The 18,290-nt window shown below is 44.6% G+C and overlaps 1 protein-coding gene across 1 annotated transcript in view; it reads left to right on the forward strand.

The window, feature by feature from the left end:
* Window positions 1-2,702: 2,702 nt before the first annotated feature.
* Window positions 2,703-18,290, forward strand: part of LOC137340703 (cytoplasmic phosphatidylinositol transfer protein 1-like) — a 166,286-nt gene continuing 150,698 nt past the window's right edge. Inside the window, exons 1-2 of the mRNA XM_068003380.1 lie at window positions 2,703-3,418; window positions 5,723-6,008. Of these exons, the coding sequence (XP_067859481.1) occupies window positions 5,961-6,008 (48 nt within the window). The 5' untranslated portion in view covers window positions 2,703-3,418; window positions 5,723-5,960. The remainder of the gene's footprint in view (window positions 3,419-5,722; window positions 6,009-18,290) is intronic.

Raw genomic sequence — 18,290 nt, forward strand, 5'->3', positions numbered from 1 at the left:
CCAAGTCCCGTTCTCCCATTGCCCCTGTGCTCGCTGACCCACGTTGGCTCTTGGTCCGGCAAAGCCTTGATTTTAAAATTCTCATCCTTGTTTTCAAATCCCTCCATGGCCTCGCCCTCTCCCTATCTCTGTAACCTCCTCCAGCCCTACAACCCTCCGAGATCTCTGCACTCCTCCAATTTTTGCCTCTTGCGCATCCCCGATTTTAATCGCTCCACCATTGGCGGCCATGCCTTCAGCTGCCTAGGCCCTTAGCTCTGGATTTCCCTCCCTAAACCTCTCTGCCTCTCTACCTCTCTCTCCTCCTTTAAGATGCTCCTTAAAACCTACCTCTTTGATCAAGCTTTTGGTCACCTGTCCTAATATCTCCTTATGTGGCTCGTGTCAAATGTTGTTTGATAATCGCTCCTGTGAAGCGCCTTGGGATGTTTTACTACATTAAAGGCGCTATATAAATGCAAGTTGTTGTTGGTTGAGTGATAAATGTTGGCCAAGGCACCGGGGAGAACTCCCCTGCTTTTCTTCGAAATAGTGCCATGAGATCATTTACATCCACCTGAGAGAGCAGACGGGACCTCAGTTTAATGTCTCATCCGAAAGACGGCACCTCTGACCATGCAGCACTCCCTCAGTCATAGTGACCAGGTAACACCCCTCATTGGAACTGTTACAGTTGCCATCACCCCATCCCTACCAATGCATAACATATATTGGGGATTAAAATGGGAGATTGTATTTACACCCTCCCAGTAAGGTGACAGTGAATGTTAGTGCTCCAGTGCCCAGCACCTGAATGCTGCTGCAGTGTTGTTTATTTTTGGAGGGAGAGTTTCTGTCCTTACCAATGTGAAGGACCTCAGTGCTCAGAATTTATATCTTTTTCCTCTTCACTTTTTTGTTTTTGCATTCAACAACAGCATCTGGAAGTCACAGGTCGGCTGTAGCAAAGCTTGATGAAGAGTAGTATTGTTCCAACAATCTGCTTTAACCGTAATCTCAAAAGAGCAGCCCTGTGGCATGAATCTGAAGAAGAAATGGGGCGTTCTCATGGAACCCACCACCAAAGACAGATTAACTGGTCATTTATCTCGCTGCTGATTGTGGGAGCTTGCTGTGAGCAAATTGGCTGCCATGTTTCCTACATTACACCAGTGACTACACCTCACAAAGTAATTAATTTGCTGTGAAGTGTTTTGGCTCATCCTGAGGACATAAAAGGCACGATATAAAGTTAAGTTTTTTCTACCTCCCACAGCAGCCATCCCTATAGCATCTTTTGGTAATTTAGAGGCGCATTATGGACAGTACTGTGAACTCACCCCCACTAGAACTGGGCTGGCCAAGCTCATTTCCTTTATGGTTTTCACAGCTGGCAGGCAAAGGAGACATTGACCCCAACAGCTGGATTTGAATACAAGTCCCAGAGTTGAGAGATTAAAGTGTTGCTACCCCATTGCCCCACCACCTCGACCCCACTCTGGTATTTGCTATGCATTTTTTTTAATAATGCTAATAATTTTTCATGATAATATAATTCTGCCATGGGAGGGAGATCATTGATTGTGCACTGTTCCTGTAACATAGATTCATACAATGTTACAGCACAGAAACAGGCCATTTGGCCCATCGAGTCTGTGCTGGTGTTTTATAATGAACAGTAACATGGATGCTTTCTATCTAAAGGAGTATCATCAGGCCATTATTTTTGTTAAAAGCAGCTATTACAGGATAGTCAAAGATGGTAGCTGACATACAAGCCCATCGAAGGTTTTACAGTATACATCTTGAAACCTTTTCTAAGGTGAAATTGCCACAAGGCTTTCCCTTGAAGGTCTTGCTTTAACAAAAGATGGAGCTTTGAAAAGTATCTGTGAATGCAGCTTGTCCTCTGCCATCTGTGCGTTTTATTAAACTGGCCGCCGTCATTGTGTATTGGGGCTGATATGCAGACACTATATTGTCAATAAATGTGACCATCTCAGGCTTCCCTTCCTCCTACAATCTTCAGGCTTTTAAAACCCCAGGATTAGTTTTACCACATTATTATTTGCTGGTTTATTTCTTCCTTTTTTAAAACTCTTTTCAACCTTCTTGCCCGCAGGGGGGCTGGGCCCATTACCTTAGTTTATCAATTTAAAAAATAATGGGGACCTAGCTCGTTAAATTGGCCACAATGTCCTTACAAAAAGCAGCCAATGTGCTAAAACAAAAGCAAAATACTGTGGATGCTGGAAATCGGAAATAAAAAACAGAAAATGCTGGAAAACACTCAGCAGGTCAGGCGGCATCTGTGGAGAAAGAAACAGAGTTAACGTTTCAGGTCGATGACCTTTCATCAGATCTCAAAACTCAGCCAATGTGCTAAGTTGCATTGAAAACAGCCGTGGGGCATTAAAAAAAATGCTAATAATGTTAACATAGTCAATGAAGGTTTGAACATGGTGAACACATTACGCACCTGATCACATTAAAATATGCAAAGCTGCAATATAAGCTTGATTTGCAGGGAGATGGGGATGTTAGTGTTTTTTGTTATTAAGTGACCGGCTTTGTAACGTGATTCTTCAAGTGCAAACTGTGTAATGGAACATCAGTATTTCCAGGGCACGGTCACTATTGAACGTACAGTCACCTCGTTGCTATGCTTTATGTGTTTGCAGCTTTAGGTCGGACGAAGCATCTCTCTGCTGTTAGCAGCAGTTGTCGAGACTCTCCCGTAGGAGGCAGTGCGCCGCCTGCGAAGCAAAACAAAAAAAAAACCCACTCCAGTGCTGTGGGCTGCATTTTTAATCACTGATGGGCTTTTTTTTTGTTTCTTTCTTTTCATTCTTCCTTTATTTTCCAGCAGGCCCTTGTTGTTCGAGGTCTAACAGCGGGTCCTGAGTGTGTAAAAAAAAAAGCCCGTCAACAAGCCGAGGTTCAATCACGTTGTTGGGGAGAGAGAGAAAGAAAGAAAGAGAGAGAGAGAGAGAGTAAGAGTTAAGACACGAGAGCAACGCTCTTTAGCTATAGAGAGTTGAACGGGGCTGAAGGACGCAGCAGTCTGGTCAGTTTCACCTCTCTGCTTTTAGGATTGAAACGCACAAAGGTCAGAAAATAGGAAGAATCGAAAATAATGCAAACTGGTCGCCTCCGTGAGACAGTAAGAAAGTTTTTGTTCTGCCGTAGGAACACAAAGGGGTATCATTTCCCCCCCCCTTGCTTGCCAAGCCAGAGCATGCATCTTTAAGAACAAACTCAAGACATCAATTTTTATTTAATTTGCAAATCTGCTGGTTCTTACTGAGAGAATTGGAAACTCCCCTTTCCTTCCACATGCTAGCGGGAAGATCGAAGAAAAGCACAACAGATCGGCGTGGAACTTTTCCAATGCAGCGGATTCATCCGAAGGACACACTTTCTGGCGAATTATCTGGGGGTCAGTCTTTCTTTGTTTGGGGCATGTGCAGTATTTAGATTTTATTTTATTACTGAAAAACCAAGTGTATTTTTTTAAAGCACAGTATTGTACGATGTGGCCATTACTGTCTGTGTTTCAAATGCGATTACTATACACGTAGCTAAGATGTACTTAGGTTATTGTAGAGAATTAATGCAGCTCGTATGGGGTATTCTAACTGACTGAGCTATACAGCTTTTAAGTGCTATATATATATATATATATATATGTACATTGTACTTTCTTTAATTTGGGATGCAAAGCGTTATTGTCGATCAGAGCATCGTATACACGAGTCAGGTCCAGTAATTCAAGTGATGTACAGGGCTAACTGTAAGACGGAAGCATATATATGCGCAGCACTGTATATTAACTCTACATATTTCCTGGTATGGGAAGGTTATGGATGTAATACTGGACTGCTTTTCAAAGTGGCTGATCTCTATACGTTGTGAAATACATGGTATTCACTTCAAGCTCATCTGGTGTTCCACAGTGCTAGTTATTTTTGCTAGTCTGGATTTTTTTTTGGCAAGTTGACTTGGGAGGCAGGAAGATGCTTGCGTTGGCTGCTGACAGAACCCAGTGTGCAGTGATGTGAACTGGTCACTAAGTAGGAGGTGAAATTCCTCTCAGTGAAAAGTGGGAGATTGCCGTTGTTAATGGTCCAAGAGCAAAATTGCATGGTCAGAAATTGTGCAATTTGGTCAGAGGTTCCTGCAATTTTAGCAGGATTTAAAAAAAACTATTATGGTGTAAATGGACATCCTTAATGTAAATGGACTATGATTTTTATTTTTGTAAATCTTAGAGCTACAGAAATATTTTTGGTAAGGGGAAAAAATAAACTCAGGTTGAATTGATTGTAAATTCCAAATTAAAAACTTGAGTACGTTTAGATTTAATTGGAACCTATTGCACGATCAAATTGCACAAATGTTTTTAAAACTACCTTTCTCCCACCCCTGCCCTTTTTTTGTTTTAGTTTTAATTTTGTTCAATGTGGCACTAAACGAGTAGTTGAGGCGAATAGCAAAAATGCATTTAAGGGGAAGCTAGATAAACACATGAGGGAGAAAGGAATAGAAGGATATATCGATAGGGTTGGATGAAGTAGGGAGGGAGGAGGCTCGTGTGGAGCATAAATGCCGGCATGGACAAGTTGGGCAGAATGGCCTGTTTCTGTGCTGTACATTCCATGTGAATTAGCTCCAACATGTACTAGATGCAACGTCTCAATGACAACCCTTACCAGTTAGGTGAAATAATTGTACAGCAGACTGTGTTTGCTGATGGTTGCTAACCGACAACCCACAGAGAGCAATCGGGAAGAGGAGGATGACAGCCAGGTTCAGAATGCTGAAACTAGCTACTGTTCAATCACTGGTCCAATCAGCATGCTCAGGGTTTGGAGGCTTTCACTGGGAGTTCCTGAACTCACAGGAGCAAAGTTTAATCGTCAGCACTGACACATTGAAAGTAACAAGCTATTTAAATCCTCAGTATTCTACAAGAATTGCATGATGTAAAATTGCCCCCGCCCCCCCCCCCCCAATTACTTTTCCTGCAGTGTTTGTGGTGGGATTGACCACGGAGGAGAACTTGCCGACAGAAGCAAATTAGATTTTACAAATGATCAATTATTAATTTTTTTTTTAGTGCTTGTCCTGAATAACCACCCTGGACATTTTTAAATAGCTTTATCTCATGAATATACAGGGAACACAGCTTTGAACTGGAGCGAATAGATTGAGTGTTGCAGGAAAAGGCTAACCTTTCAATACATCATCATTGCTGATGTGCTAGCAAATCAATATTGCATTTTTAGAAACTATTGATCGCTAATATTTCACACACTGGAATATTTGCTTAAGCAGTACAAGTGTGCGATCCTTTCAGTGCTACAGACGTCATTTGGACTCCTTTCCACTGCAGTTGCTGGACTTGGGGAAAGTGCTGGAGTGGTTACCTTTACTGGAGTAGGACAAAATGAGGTTCTAGGAGATTGGCATCACAATGGTAGCGAGTTGCGTTATTGTCTCACTCATTCCCAGAGCTGATTCTCTTGACCTTTACCACAACATGGTAGATTAATCTAACCCTTTCTGCCAACATGGCATATTTATGTCTGCAGTAGCATTATAGTACAGCATTGCTAAGTTCTTCAAACAAAAATTTTAATAAACTAAAACGCCAAAGGGACTTGTATGGTTTTTTTTTTGGTAACGTCGATCACCAATTTTAAATTGGTTTGTATTTTTCTTTTTCTTTTCCCCCCTGCAGAATAATCAAAGCTGAGTTTTGAATCCCGGCTTTGGGGATCTTGCCACACGAGGCTCGGTGTTGGTGTTTGCTGCTGTACTTCGCCACGAGAGATTGTAGTGCGGACAGGACTGTTTTTACATCGTCAACTGACGAGGGGACTAATGTATGACCTCAGTTAACCATCAGTGGTTTCAGAAGTGATCCTCCTAAGAGTGCCTTCAACAAGTTCGTAATTCCTCCAGGCTGAAGCGCCATTATGTTGCTGAAGGAATATAGGATCTGCATGCCTCTCACTGTGGAAGAGGTGAGTGATTTCCTTTGTTAATTATTTCGTTACAGCTTCCTTTGCTGGCGCTGGAACAAGAACTCCTTTATGGTCAAAATTGAAAATGTGAATTAAAAAAAAATTGAAACCACTCTCTCCACTTGCTTTTATTATTGAGCTGAAAATGCTCAATTTCTTTTTGAAGTGGATTGTTTGGAAATACTGTACACCCATATCGTCACAATGTGACCCTCAGGAAGCGACTGCAGTGAAAGTTAGTACAAAGTGTGCACTGTGCTACAAGTCTAGTCACCTTACAACGACAGCAATACGGTTATTAATCGTCTTTTTGAAGTAGGTGGGATGGATAATTTTATACTGTGGTGGGGGTGAAGGGAAGAAAGCAGTCCGTCTCTATACGTCTTTCTAGGGGCCACAAATATAAGATAGTCACTAATAAATCCAATAAGGAAATTAGGAGAATGTGGAACTTGCTATCACATGGAGTGGTTGAGGCGAAAAGCATAGATGCATTTCAGGGGAAGCTAGATAAGTACATGAGGGAGAAAGGAATGGAAGGATATGCTGATAGGGTTAGATGAAGTAAGGTGGGAGGAGGCTAGTGTGGAGCATAAACACTGGCATAGACCGGTTGGGCCGAATGGCCAGTTTCTGTGCTGTAAATTCTATGTAATGTCTTAACGTTTGAAGTCAGATCTCTTCTGCGTGTAACTTTTTTCTAAAACTCCGTTTTTGATGCTATGAAAGAAAGCTAGTGAACAAAAGAAATGATTGAGCAGTGGAATATTTTTCATTTAATTTACCTTGTGCTGCAGCCTTCCTTTCTTTTTAAACAAAGAATAAAGTATTTTCTGAGTTTGATGTAAGGATGCAGTAAGATCTAATGTGGGTGTGTGCGTGTTTGGAGAATTGTACTCTAATGTTGCCAGATTATTTGTTGTTCTATCTGCATGGACAATGCTAGACAATGTATGCTAGACAATGCGAATGGCCAGTTTGGAGCCAGGAACCCGAGGCTTTGCTCCCAAGCTGCCTGTCTGTCAAGTGGGCATGGTAGCTAGGCCGCAAATAGCTGCGATCCTCCTAAAGAAGAAATGCTTGTGGCGCAAGACAGCGGGAGCAGGCAGTGCACCCATGGCAAGAATAGTGGCTTTACATTGATGAGTTCCCATAACCATGTTTCAAAGCCTCCAAAGCAAGCTGCTGAGAATTGCACGCAGGCTGCATCTTCAGTTGCCTGATATGGAGAGTGCACTCTCTCCCTGTAGGGACACACCCCACTTACCTAAGCCCAGAGAGTTTAGGTGCAGGTCAACAAAGCTTGGTGCCCCCCAGGTGTGCGCAGGGTTATTGCTGGAGTTTGACCAGCTAAAACCATGCATCTTAGCAATAAGTTTCCCGATGCTTGTCCAGCTAGCAGCAGCCTACCTGTTATGGTATTGGCTTGGTGCGTGATCGGGAACTGAGTGGGAAGAACCCATTGATGGGCCTACCTGTCTAGGTTCCATTACTGCACCAAGCTGGCTGGTCAATCATCAACAGTGCCTTGGAATACTTCAGGCCTAGCTGATGGGATTACTGAATCTAACATAGAGGGATGACCTGTTTCTGAACTTCCACCGCCAGGTGTTTCATCTTGGGAGTCACCTCGACCCCAAAGGGACCCTTCTTGCCTCCCCTTAAAACCCCCCTACCCCACCCCACCCCAACCCAGGAGGATAGTCACTAGCTGGTTCCTAGACAACTTCCTCACTAGATGGGCAGCAAGTACCAGGAGCTCCTCACCAGCAGCGTAGTGAGCAGAACAACTCACCATAAAACGTGTGGGTGATGGTTTCACCTGTTTTCTTACCGTGACATGGGCACACACCGTACCCCATCGAATGGTGGCTCCACCAGTCGGAAGTTTGGAGCTTCAGCAACTTGCTGGCCTTCCTGCAACCCAATTCCGGTTGGCACTGAGCCCTGGATACATGTTCTTTAATGGATCCTACAGCTGAAGCCTTCCATCAGCTGTCGTCCCAGATATTAAGAGTTCCTTCATCAGCGGTACACCGGGCATCTGCCTTCACAGCGGCGAAAGGATCTACACAGGGCAACTCGCACTGTTCCAGCAACCTTAATACTATAACAGCCAAGTCTCTTTTATTATGTTATTCAGAAACTCAATGGGGCCTACGTTCTTTAGCGGCCCCAAACCAGGCGTGATTCTGGGGGCGGCAGCAACGGCGGGCCGGAACGGAGAGGCCCGAGGTTCGAGGCAAATTTGTCCCAGGGCCTCCTCAGAATAAACCAGGCGAGCTGCGGGTGGTAGCTGTCTGGAGTTGTTTTTTTTTGAGCCAGGAGGCACACACCTGCTCCTACTGGCTCCACAAAATACTAAAAACTTTCCAAGTTTTGGGGCCTTTCTTTGAGGGGCCTCCAGCAATCGACTTTAAGGAGTCTGCGCACCGCAAGCTCCGACTAGGGCAAATGGATTTCGGAGTCCGGCTCTGAAATGAATACAGCTGCCTCATTTGAATATTGAAATGAGGCCTGCGCTCATTCTGTTTAGACTGACCTATATTGGCTCCCGGACCGGCAATGCCTCGATTTTAAAACTTTCACCCTTGCGTTCAAATCCCACCATGGCCTCGCCCCTCCTTATGTCTGTAACCTCCTCCAGCCCTACAACCCTCCAAGATCTCTGCTCCGATTTTCATCGCTGCACCGTTGGCGGCCATGCCTTCAGCTGCCTAGGCCCTAAGCTCTGGAATTCCCCCCCTAATCCTCTCTGCCTCTCTACCTCTCAGTCTTTAAGTCGCTCCTTAAAACCTACCTTTTTGACCAAGCTTTTGGTCACCTGTCCTAATATCTCTATGTGGCTCGGGGTCAAATATTATCTGATAACTATCCTGTGAAGCACCTGGGGATGTTTTTACTATGTTAAAGGCGCTATATAAGTGCAAGTTGTTGTGGTTGTTGTTTCTCTGGGGGATCCACTGGTCTCTTGCTGGAGTTACAGCAGGAGATCAGGCGAATGGCCATGGCATTTCAGGGCCATCCTTGCTAAACTTGCCTCAGTAACGTGATCCAAAAATAATTGCATGTTAATAATCAGAATAGAATGAATACCATTCAGGTGACATTTGTGAAATCTAATTTTCATAGAAAGGAATAAGATTAAAATGAGTATACCCTGTGCATGAGATTGAAACTTTAGCAATATAATTACTGTATCATAATTAAATTTACATCACAAAATGTCATTTTCAGAGATATTTATTTATTTGCTCCATGTATAATCAATCAGGCCACTATTTATTTACAATAGATAATAAATCACAGAACTTTTAATTCAAATCATATTGTACAACTAGTTACATTATGATAATCTTGTATAAAATGACATACCCTATTTGCATTTTGTGCTTAAAATTAGAATATTTGTTGTGATATATATAATTAAAATTTGACACCTGCTCTGTATAGTATTTTATTAAAACGGTTCTATGATTTCTAATACCTCTATAGCAATTTTTCATCTACTCATATATTTTACTTAATTATGCACATCATTAAAATGACAGCAGTATTTATATTATAATGAAAATGAATTACTGCTGTGCAGTCCTATAGCGGCCCAGGGAGAGGTGAGGAATAGTCAAATCTAATGCGCACAAGTCCATGAACAAATGGTAAGATGGATATGGCGATCACCAGGGTGACTCACAAGGGGATACAGACAGAAAAGGAGAGGTGAGCAGACTTTATGGGGATTGGGTGGGCAGACAGAGAGAATTTTCAAGAACAGAGAGATGTGCACATATCGACAACTTTGGGCAGGTTAACACAAATCGTAGAGAGATGCATGGGTTACTAGGGTTATAACTTGGAGAGCACTTGGAGAAATGGGCAGGTAGAGAATGAATGGTGAGAGGACCTCCATAATGGAATCAGACACTGGGGAAGGCACATAAAAATAAAACCTACATAAAATCTACATAATGAATCCAAATGATAAAGACAGAAAACACTTTTTATACAAAACCGTTGTACAGCCACACACACTGTCATAAAACATCCCAATAACAAGACATTGGACAACTCTTTTGGTCGCATTGCATTAACGGCAAAGTAAGCTGTTCAGTACAGTAGTCCATGTGACAGACCAGCTTTCCCTAAACTCTAATCTTATTTGCATGTGCAAGTACTAGAGGATTATTATTCAACTTGTGATGTCTGGGTTTCAATGTTGTTGATTGATTATTTTGTGCGTTGTACCCAGTGTTAAGTTGTTTGATGTTGGATAAAAACCAACTGGTCTACTGCCAGTGCAGCTGCCTCATGCCCTCTTATATTCCTTAGGAGTATGGCTTTGCGCTCCCTCTCTTACACCCGAGACTTTCATTAGGCCCCATCCATCATTGCTCCTACACAGTCTCTGAGAAATATGTGAATACTCCGTCTGCCTGTAAGGTGGTGCCCTGTCTACCAAGGGGAGAACCACTGTGTGGAAAATGGAGATGATGGGGCAGGGCAGGGGAGAGAATCACCACGATATTGCAGCAGTGATACCCCTAGCCAGTGCAGTTTTGTTTTCATCTTTCTCTTTCAGAATGTTCTATCGTCCTCTTCCTCCTCTTCTGAATACATTAGCTTCTGCTGGGCCTTGATTTCATCGGTGCCAGAAACCCTCTGGTGCCTTGCCCAAGTCCCCATTCATTAAATATGAGTGTAACTGGTGATAGTACACCCCTGCTGTCAATCATGGCGACATTGCAGCCAGGCCTAATCCTGTCCATACACATGTCTTTCCTCTAGGGATTGCTGGATAGTGATCAGGAGTGGCAACCCTAGCCAATTGTCCCCTCCCCTTTGTAGCAGTCCTACTGCAACCCCAGCTGGGATAATCTAATTGGGAATGAAAGCTGGAACGTTTAGGGATAATGACCAAAAACACTCCGCACTGGGCATCCAATGCATTAGTTATTTTGTACAAATGAAATAAGTAAGATTTTTTTTTTCCTGAAAATTTTCAGGAATTTTTAATTTTATTTACTTTAAAATTTTCTTATGTACCTCCAACCCAGCTGATCCTATTCTATTGTTGGATACTGACCAGGAGTGGCAATTATTGTCAATTTTTTCCTTCCCTTAACCAAACGGTAGCGGGAGCAAACACTATGGAATTTAGGAATTGCTAGACGAGAAAGGAACAAAGTCCATCTAGTTCGCCATCTACCATCCTGTTAGTCACATAATACGACGAAAATGGAGTTGTTGACTAATCGTAGCAATCAATCTCTATCAGTCAGTCTACAACAGATCCAGATGTGACGCAAGGATCAATCTACAACAGATCCAAGGAAAACCCCAGTGGTGGAGAGATTTGTGAACCATAGGTCCAAAGTCACCTGTTCCAGCGAAGCATGCTACACTCATCACATGTCGTGTTTCAAATTACTCGTACACTCTATCCCAAGTCTATGGGCGTTATACTTGATCTCAGTGCCCCTGCTGCAGGGAGGGGGTAAATGGGCCAGGGGACCCACGACTGATTTCTACCCATTGATCCCTGCTAAAATATGTGAGGACAGGATTGGCTCCGCCATGATGACACAACGGTCAACTAGACCCTGGAGTCCGGCATGGACACTCGACGGGCCGAATGGCCCCCTTCCGTGCTGTAACCGTTCTATGATCTGGCTGTCCAGAGGGTTGCTGGTACCCCCAGACCAGAGGACCCCAGCACCGGTCAATGCCTTCAGGAGAGGAGGGGAGAAAATCTCGCAGGAGAATAACTGTACTTATCTTAATCATCAGAGTGTTGGTGTGCAATTGCAATATTGATTTCTACTACCACTAGCACCAATTAACATCGTTATTTAAGTAGAGTTTAACAGATCGAACTTACCTCAGCAGACGTGCTTTTATTATTTTTTCTGAACGGTTAATTCAGGTGTGCAGTTTGTAGGTGAGTTTCTGCCTTCCCTCTGAATGGGGTTGCAAGCAGCATTATCTATCTGCCCTTTTGCTTCACTTTAATAAAACATTTTTCATTGCACTGATTAGCTTTTTTTTTGGTGGATTAAAAAGGTCTTTTCAAGAGGGCCAAAGGCTAAACCACAGTTTACATAGCAAAAGAGCAGCACGCAAGTAAAGAGGCCAGTCTGTTAGCAAACAGTGTCTGTAGTTACATACGTCATGATTCAGCAGGGGGGGGGACGGGGGAGGGGTGCGGTGGCTGCTGAGATTTTACAAATGACTAAATGTGTGTGTGTACAATGCCAAAGTACAGTTTGACTGATTTGCTTGGCTTACTACTGATGTTTCAATTGCTAATCTCAAATGATTTGAAGTAAAGCGATCAGAAATGTCAACACTCTGCCAAATCTGTTCACATCAACACTTTACCTGTTTGACAAAGGGGTTTGAAGTTTGACAGCGGTAATAAGAAGATTTTAACACACACAGGTTTACTTTTGAAACGGTCCCAGAAACATCTTTGTTGTAAATCTCATGTTTTTTTGCCATATTTGGTCTGTTGAAATGACTGTCATATTTCCCAAATGTGGATATTTGAATTGGAAGCCAGGACATTATGATTACAGTTTCTGGCTAATCTTATCCTTGGATATTACACACAAAGGGAAACATATGTCTTGGTCTTTATTCTGTTTTCCCTTGCATTAAGCAGACGTGCAAGGCTAAAGGCCCAGTAGGTTCGTACACAGTCCTTTCACTTCTATAGTAAATCCAGGCTAGATCGATGGGATGAATGATTGGCGCTAGTTGTAAAGTGTTTAGGGAGCCTGAATCCATTTTCTGCCAATGCAGGCCAAAGCTGACCACAGTTTGATGCAAATTGGCAATCTCATTTAAAAAGGCCATGAAGGTACACAGAAGGAGGCCATTCGGCCCATTGTGCCTGTGCCGGCTCTTTGAAAGAGCTAGCCAATTAATCTCACTCCCCAACTCTTTTCCCCATAGCCCTGCAAACTTTTCCTTTTCAAGTATATATCCAATTATCTTTTGAAAGTTACAATTGAATCTGCTTCCACCACCCTTTCGGGCAGTGCGTTCCAGATCATAACGACTCGCTGCGTTAAAATAAAATGGAGTGAATATTGACACCACTGTGTCAGCCAATGAGTTAGAGGCAGGGGCAGGACTTGTGGTTTTAATTTAGAGTGTCCGAACTCAGGAACAAAACTACAGCAGGGTCTCTGGACCACAGCAGCGTTATTTCTCCAGCAAAATGCAGTGAATGGAGGATAGTTATATGTGTGTAAAATCAATCCCAATTACATACAGCAGTGCTGTCTCCAGGCATGATTAACGGGGGAATTACCCAGTCACCTCCATTCTGACCAAGACATGTGTCTCCATATGCAGCCGGGAAAAGAAATCTCATCTCCCCTCTGGTTCTTTAGCCAATTCTCCTTGCTGACTATCAGAACCCCTCATAATTTTGAGCACCTCTGTTAAATCTCCCCTTAACATTCTTTGCCATAAGGAAAACAATCTCGGTTGAGGAACATAGGAAAATTAGGACCAGGAATAGGCCATTTAGCCCCTCCTTGAGGTGGAAAAATTCACATGGCTGAGATTGGGAGGTACGATTTTGGGGCATGGCAGAAGGAGCCTTACTCTGCACATGACTCCTGCTGTACCTGATGCTAGTTGTTAACAGTGGTGGCCCAAAGCAGGGCAAAAAATGTGTTCCAATCCCTTGCGCTGACTTGACTCACGGTGCTGAGCTTGAAAAACAAATTAAAGTAAAAACAGCGAGCATGAGTACTTCTGCAGTCTCTATCCAGCTGGTCTGGGAGGGGGGGGGCGCCATTTCAACCCCTGGCACTCTAGTGGGGTGGGGGGAGGTTGGCATGGGGGTATTCGATTGGGTTAGCCACTCTGTAGGTGGCTACAGGGTTTACTTTTGTCCACGTGACTTGTATAACACAACTCAAAATGGTGGCAATTCTTCTTGATAATCCTTAGAAAGAACTTAGGAAGTCCCAAAGCGCTTTACAGCCAATGAAGTGTAGTCACTGCTATAATGTAGGGACATGCAGCAGCCAATTTGTGCACAACCATCTCCCACAAACAGCAATGAGATAAATGACCAAACAATCTGTTTTTAGTCATGTTGGTTGAGGGATAAATATTGGCCAGGACACCAGAAGCACTCCCCGCTCCTCTTCCAGTAGTGCCGTGGGATCCTTTATGTCCACCTGGGAGGGCAGATAGTGCCTCGGTTTAACGTCTCGTCCAAAAGATGGCACCTCCAACAGTACAGTACTCCCTCAGTACTGCAGTGAAGTGTCAGCCTAGATTATGTGCTCAAGACTGTGGAGTGGGGCTTGAGTGCTACCACTGAGCCAAGGCTGACACCTCGGGGTTGATTTTAGGAGGCAATTGGGGGTGGGGGGTGGCTCTGAAAATCGGGGAAATCCCCTTTGGGTTCAGAAGCTGGCTCCAACCCACCGAGTTTCCCAGGGACCCACCTGTGTGCGCGGGCGATCCGAAAACGGAAGTCTTGCCGGCAAATAATGCCGGCGGAATGACAGTTAAAGAGCCAAATGTACCTCATTGAGGTACTTAAGGCACTTTACCTGCGACACATGAAGGGATTAGAAAGATTTTTAACTTATTTAGGCCGCTTTCACCAGGCATGATGGGTCGGATTAGGGAAAATTAAATAAAAAATACCATGGAAGGAAGTGAAAACACTAAATGAACCTACCTTTGAAACCTGCTCCGATGTCCAATGTCTCCCGTTCTGATGTCCCCCTCTTCACCCTCCTGATCTTCCATTCTTTCCTCCCCCCCCCTACCCCGGTCTTCCGTTCCAGCACCAGAAGACGCCTCGCGCTCTCTTTCTTGCCTCCCCCACCTCACGTTGCAGCTCCTGACGGCAGCCAGCCTGTCAATCAGGCTCGCTGCCGTGCGTGAAACCCGGAGAGGACGTTAATCATCATCAATCAGCATGCGATCGGGTCGGAAACAGTAAGTTTGGTTCATGCGGGTTTGCCACGTGCACCTTCACCCCCCCGCTGCCAATCTACCACCATGGTAAAATTGAGCCCCAAGTATTGGCTCAACCATGGTATGTAAGGTCAGAAAGCAGATCTGTGCTGAAAATTATGGATAAAAGCTGCCCATGTTTTGAAGTGTATTTAGAAATTTGCCCATTAGTTTTGGATTTGGTTTCAACTTTGCAGAAACCTGAATTTTGGAGCTTTGCCACTGATTCCAAACCCACATTTCCAGAGAGAATTGAACTCTCAGCTGCACTGATGATTGTACTGAGCACGGGGTGACATTGATGAAAGAATATATATGTAGGGATAATGATCTGCCTACCTTCCCTCCCAGTTAATGAAAGACGAGGCTCGGGTGGAAGAGAATCCAAAGGATTAAATGCTAAGTGTTTCAACGCAGGGAGACAATTATCGCGTCATATTCAGTGTGAAAGTGCCTTCAAAGTGATAACAGCAGCAATACTGACTCAGTGGTTTGAAAATCTTGTTCGGTTAGATCAACACTGCAGTGACTTTTATCTTTGCTACAGCTCACCTCTATCCTGCTGACTTGGCTGTGCTGTCTGAATGAACTCGCTCAGCGGGTGTTTTCTGTCACCTTGGACGAAGGGTTTATTTCAGCTGTTGAAATTTAAAACCTTGTTACTATGAGGTGACCCAGCAGCTCTTGGAGTTGGACGTTAAAAGGAGTCGATAGGGTAGATACGGAGAAACTATTTCCTCTGGGTGGGGGAAATCAAGAACGAGGGGGGGCATAATCTTATTAATGACTTGGACTTGGGCATACAGGGCACAATTTGCAGATGGCACAAAACTTGGAAATGTAGTAAGTGAGGAGGATAGTGATAGACTTCAAGAGGATATAGACAGGCTGGTGGAATGGGCGGACACATGGCAATGAAATTTAATGCAGAAAAACGCGAAGTGATACGTTTCGTTAGGAAGAACGAGCAGAGGCAATATAAACTAGAGGGCACAATTCTAAAAGGGGTACAGGAACAGAGAGATCTGGGGGTATATGTGCACAAATCATTGAAAGTGGCAGGGCAGGTTGAGAAAGCAGTTAAAAAAGCATACGGGATCCTGAGTTTTATAAATAGAGGCATAGAGTACAAAAGCAAGGAAGTCATGATGAACCTTTATAAAACACTGGATCGACCACAACTGGAGTATTGTGTCTAGTTCTGGGCACCGCACTTTCGGAAAGATGTGAAGGCCTTAGATAGGCTGCAGAAAAGATTTACTAGAATGATTCCAGGGATGAGGGACTTTAGTTAGGTGGATAGACTGGAGAAGCTGGGGTTGTTCTTCTTGAAACAGAGAAGATTGAGAGGAGATTTGATTGAGGTATTCAAAAATCATGAAGGATCTAGACAGAATAGATAGAGAAAATGTTCCTACTGGCAGAAGGGTCAAGAACCAGAGGACACAGATTTAAGGTGATCGGCAAAAGAACCAAAGGTGACATGAGGAAAGACTTCTTTACACAGCGAGTGGTTAGGATCTGGAATGCACTACCCAAGGGGGTGGTGGAGGCAGATTCAATCGTGGCTTTCAAAAGGGAACTGGATAAGTACTTGAAGGGAAAAGAATTTGCAGGGCTATGGGGAAAGGGCGGGGGAGTGGGACTAGCTGGATTGCTCTCGCATAGAGTCGGCACGGACTCGATGGACCGAATGGCCTTCTTCCATGCTGCAACCTTTTCTAGGATTCTACGATTCTAAAATTAGAGCTGGGACATTCAGAAGCGAAATCAGGAAGCACTTTTTCCACACAAAGGGTAGTAGAAATCCAGAATTGTCCCCTCCCCACCCCAAAATGCTGTGGATACTGGGACAGTTGGAGCTTTCAAGACTGAGAGAGATTGATTTTTGTTTGTTCAGGTTATTGAGGGATATGGAACAAAGGCTCTAAAATGGAGTTGAGGTACAGATCAGCCATGATCTAATTGAATGGCGGAGCAAGCTCGAGGGGCTGAATGGCCTACTCTTGTTCCTATGTTTTTAGATACCCTTAGTAGTGTGCTGCTGGTGGCAGCAGTGAGGACCCCATGCCAGTGATGTGCACAGTACAGGAAACGAGGTGAACTCTGCATCCCTGGTTCCCAGGTGCCAACTTCTCAAGGGTTCCAGGAATGGAGATTTGAAACATGGCAAACGCTACGGCCCCTGGCACAGCGGTCAAAAGCAGGGAGCACCACTCAAAAGGTTACTGGCCTACACTTGAGCTCGAGCTCAAGCACCAGTGTAGAAAGCATTGGGCTCCCAACCAAACCAAACCAACTCCACTGAACCAAGGAGTCTGCATTGAAACCCCTGTCTTAACATGACCTACCGCATAGACTGACACTGGGGAGGTTTTGCCAGCTCTTGGCCAGGCCACTTGAGGTCTTCCAGTGATGGTGATGTCGAGAGAGTGACAGGGATAATAGGGGTGATTTTACCAGCTCAGGCTTGTGGTGCAGAGGCTTGATCGCTGGGAATGCGATTTCCCCAAAATCACCCCCCCACCACCCCCGGTGAACATAGACGGCACTTCCTAATGGCCAATCATGAGCAGGAACCCACACCATGGCCTGGATCTTTACTCCGAGCAGTGGAGAGCGGGGCGGGGGGGTGGTGGGGAGCATTTCAGGATGGGAAACCTAGAAGTAAGGAGGTCTTTTAAATTTTTTTTGGCCGGTCTCCCACGTGACAGCCAGCCAGATCGACAGGCTAGCAGACTGTCGGATGGGAAAGCAGCCAGGGTGCAGGGTAAGTCTGACATTGGGGGCTTGGGGCCAGATATCGGGTGTGGGGGGGTGGGGGGAGGAGGGGGGTCGGAGACATCGTGGGGGAGTCGGACGTTGGGTGGGGGAAGTCGGCCCATCGCGTGTGTGGGATCGCGACAGGTAGGCTTGTCGGGCCTGGAGGAAACACTCCTGCTCCTCCTGGTCCACAAGCAGTGCAATAAAGACACTTACCTGTTGATCCAGGTCTTCTCTCCTCCTCTTACATGGTGTGAAGCAAAGACCTGGGAATCCCAGCCCCCGGGAGTTTAAAAATAAAAAACCTATTAAAATGGAAGCTCGCAGCCTCCTGAAAAGATTTCACTGACCGACCCGCTTCCTGAGAGTGGGTTGGTCGCCCGCCCCTTGACCTGCCTCTGTTAAAACCGAAAGTGGGCGGGTTGGGGTCGGGTTTTACATTTTTACAATTTTTACCTTCCCACCTGTCCCCAATCCACCCGCCCTTGAGGGTTAAAATTACAGCCATCTCTCCCCGCTGAAAGCAGC

This window comes from Heptranchias perlo, chromosome 22 (genome assembly GCF_035084215.1).
Source record: "Heptranchias perlo isolate sHepPer1 chromosome 22, sHepPer1.hap1, whole genome shotgun sequence".
NCBI lineage: Eukaryota > Metazoa > Chordata > Chondrichthyes > Hexanchiformes > Hexanchidae > Heptranchias > Heptranchias perlo.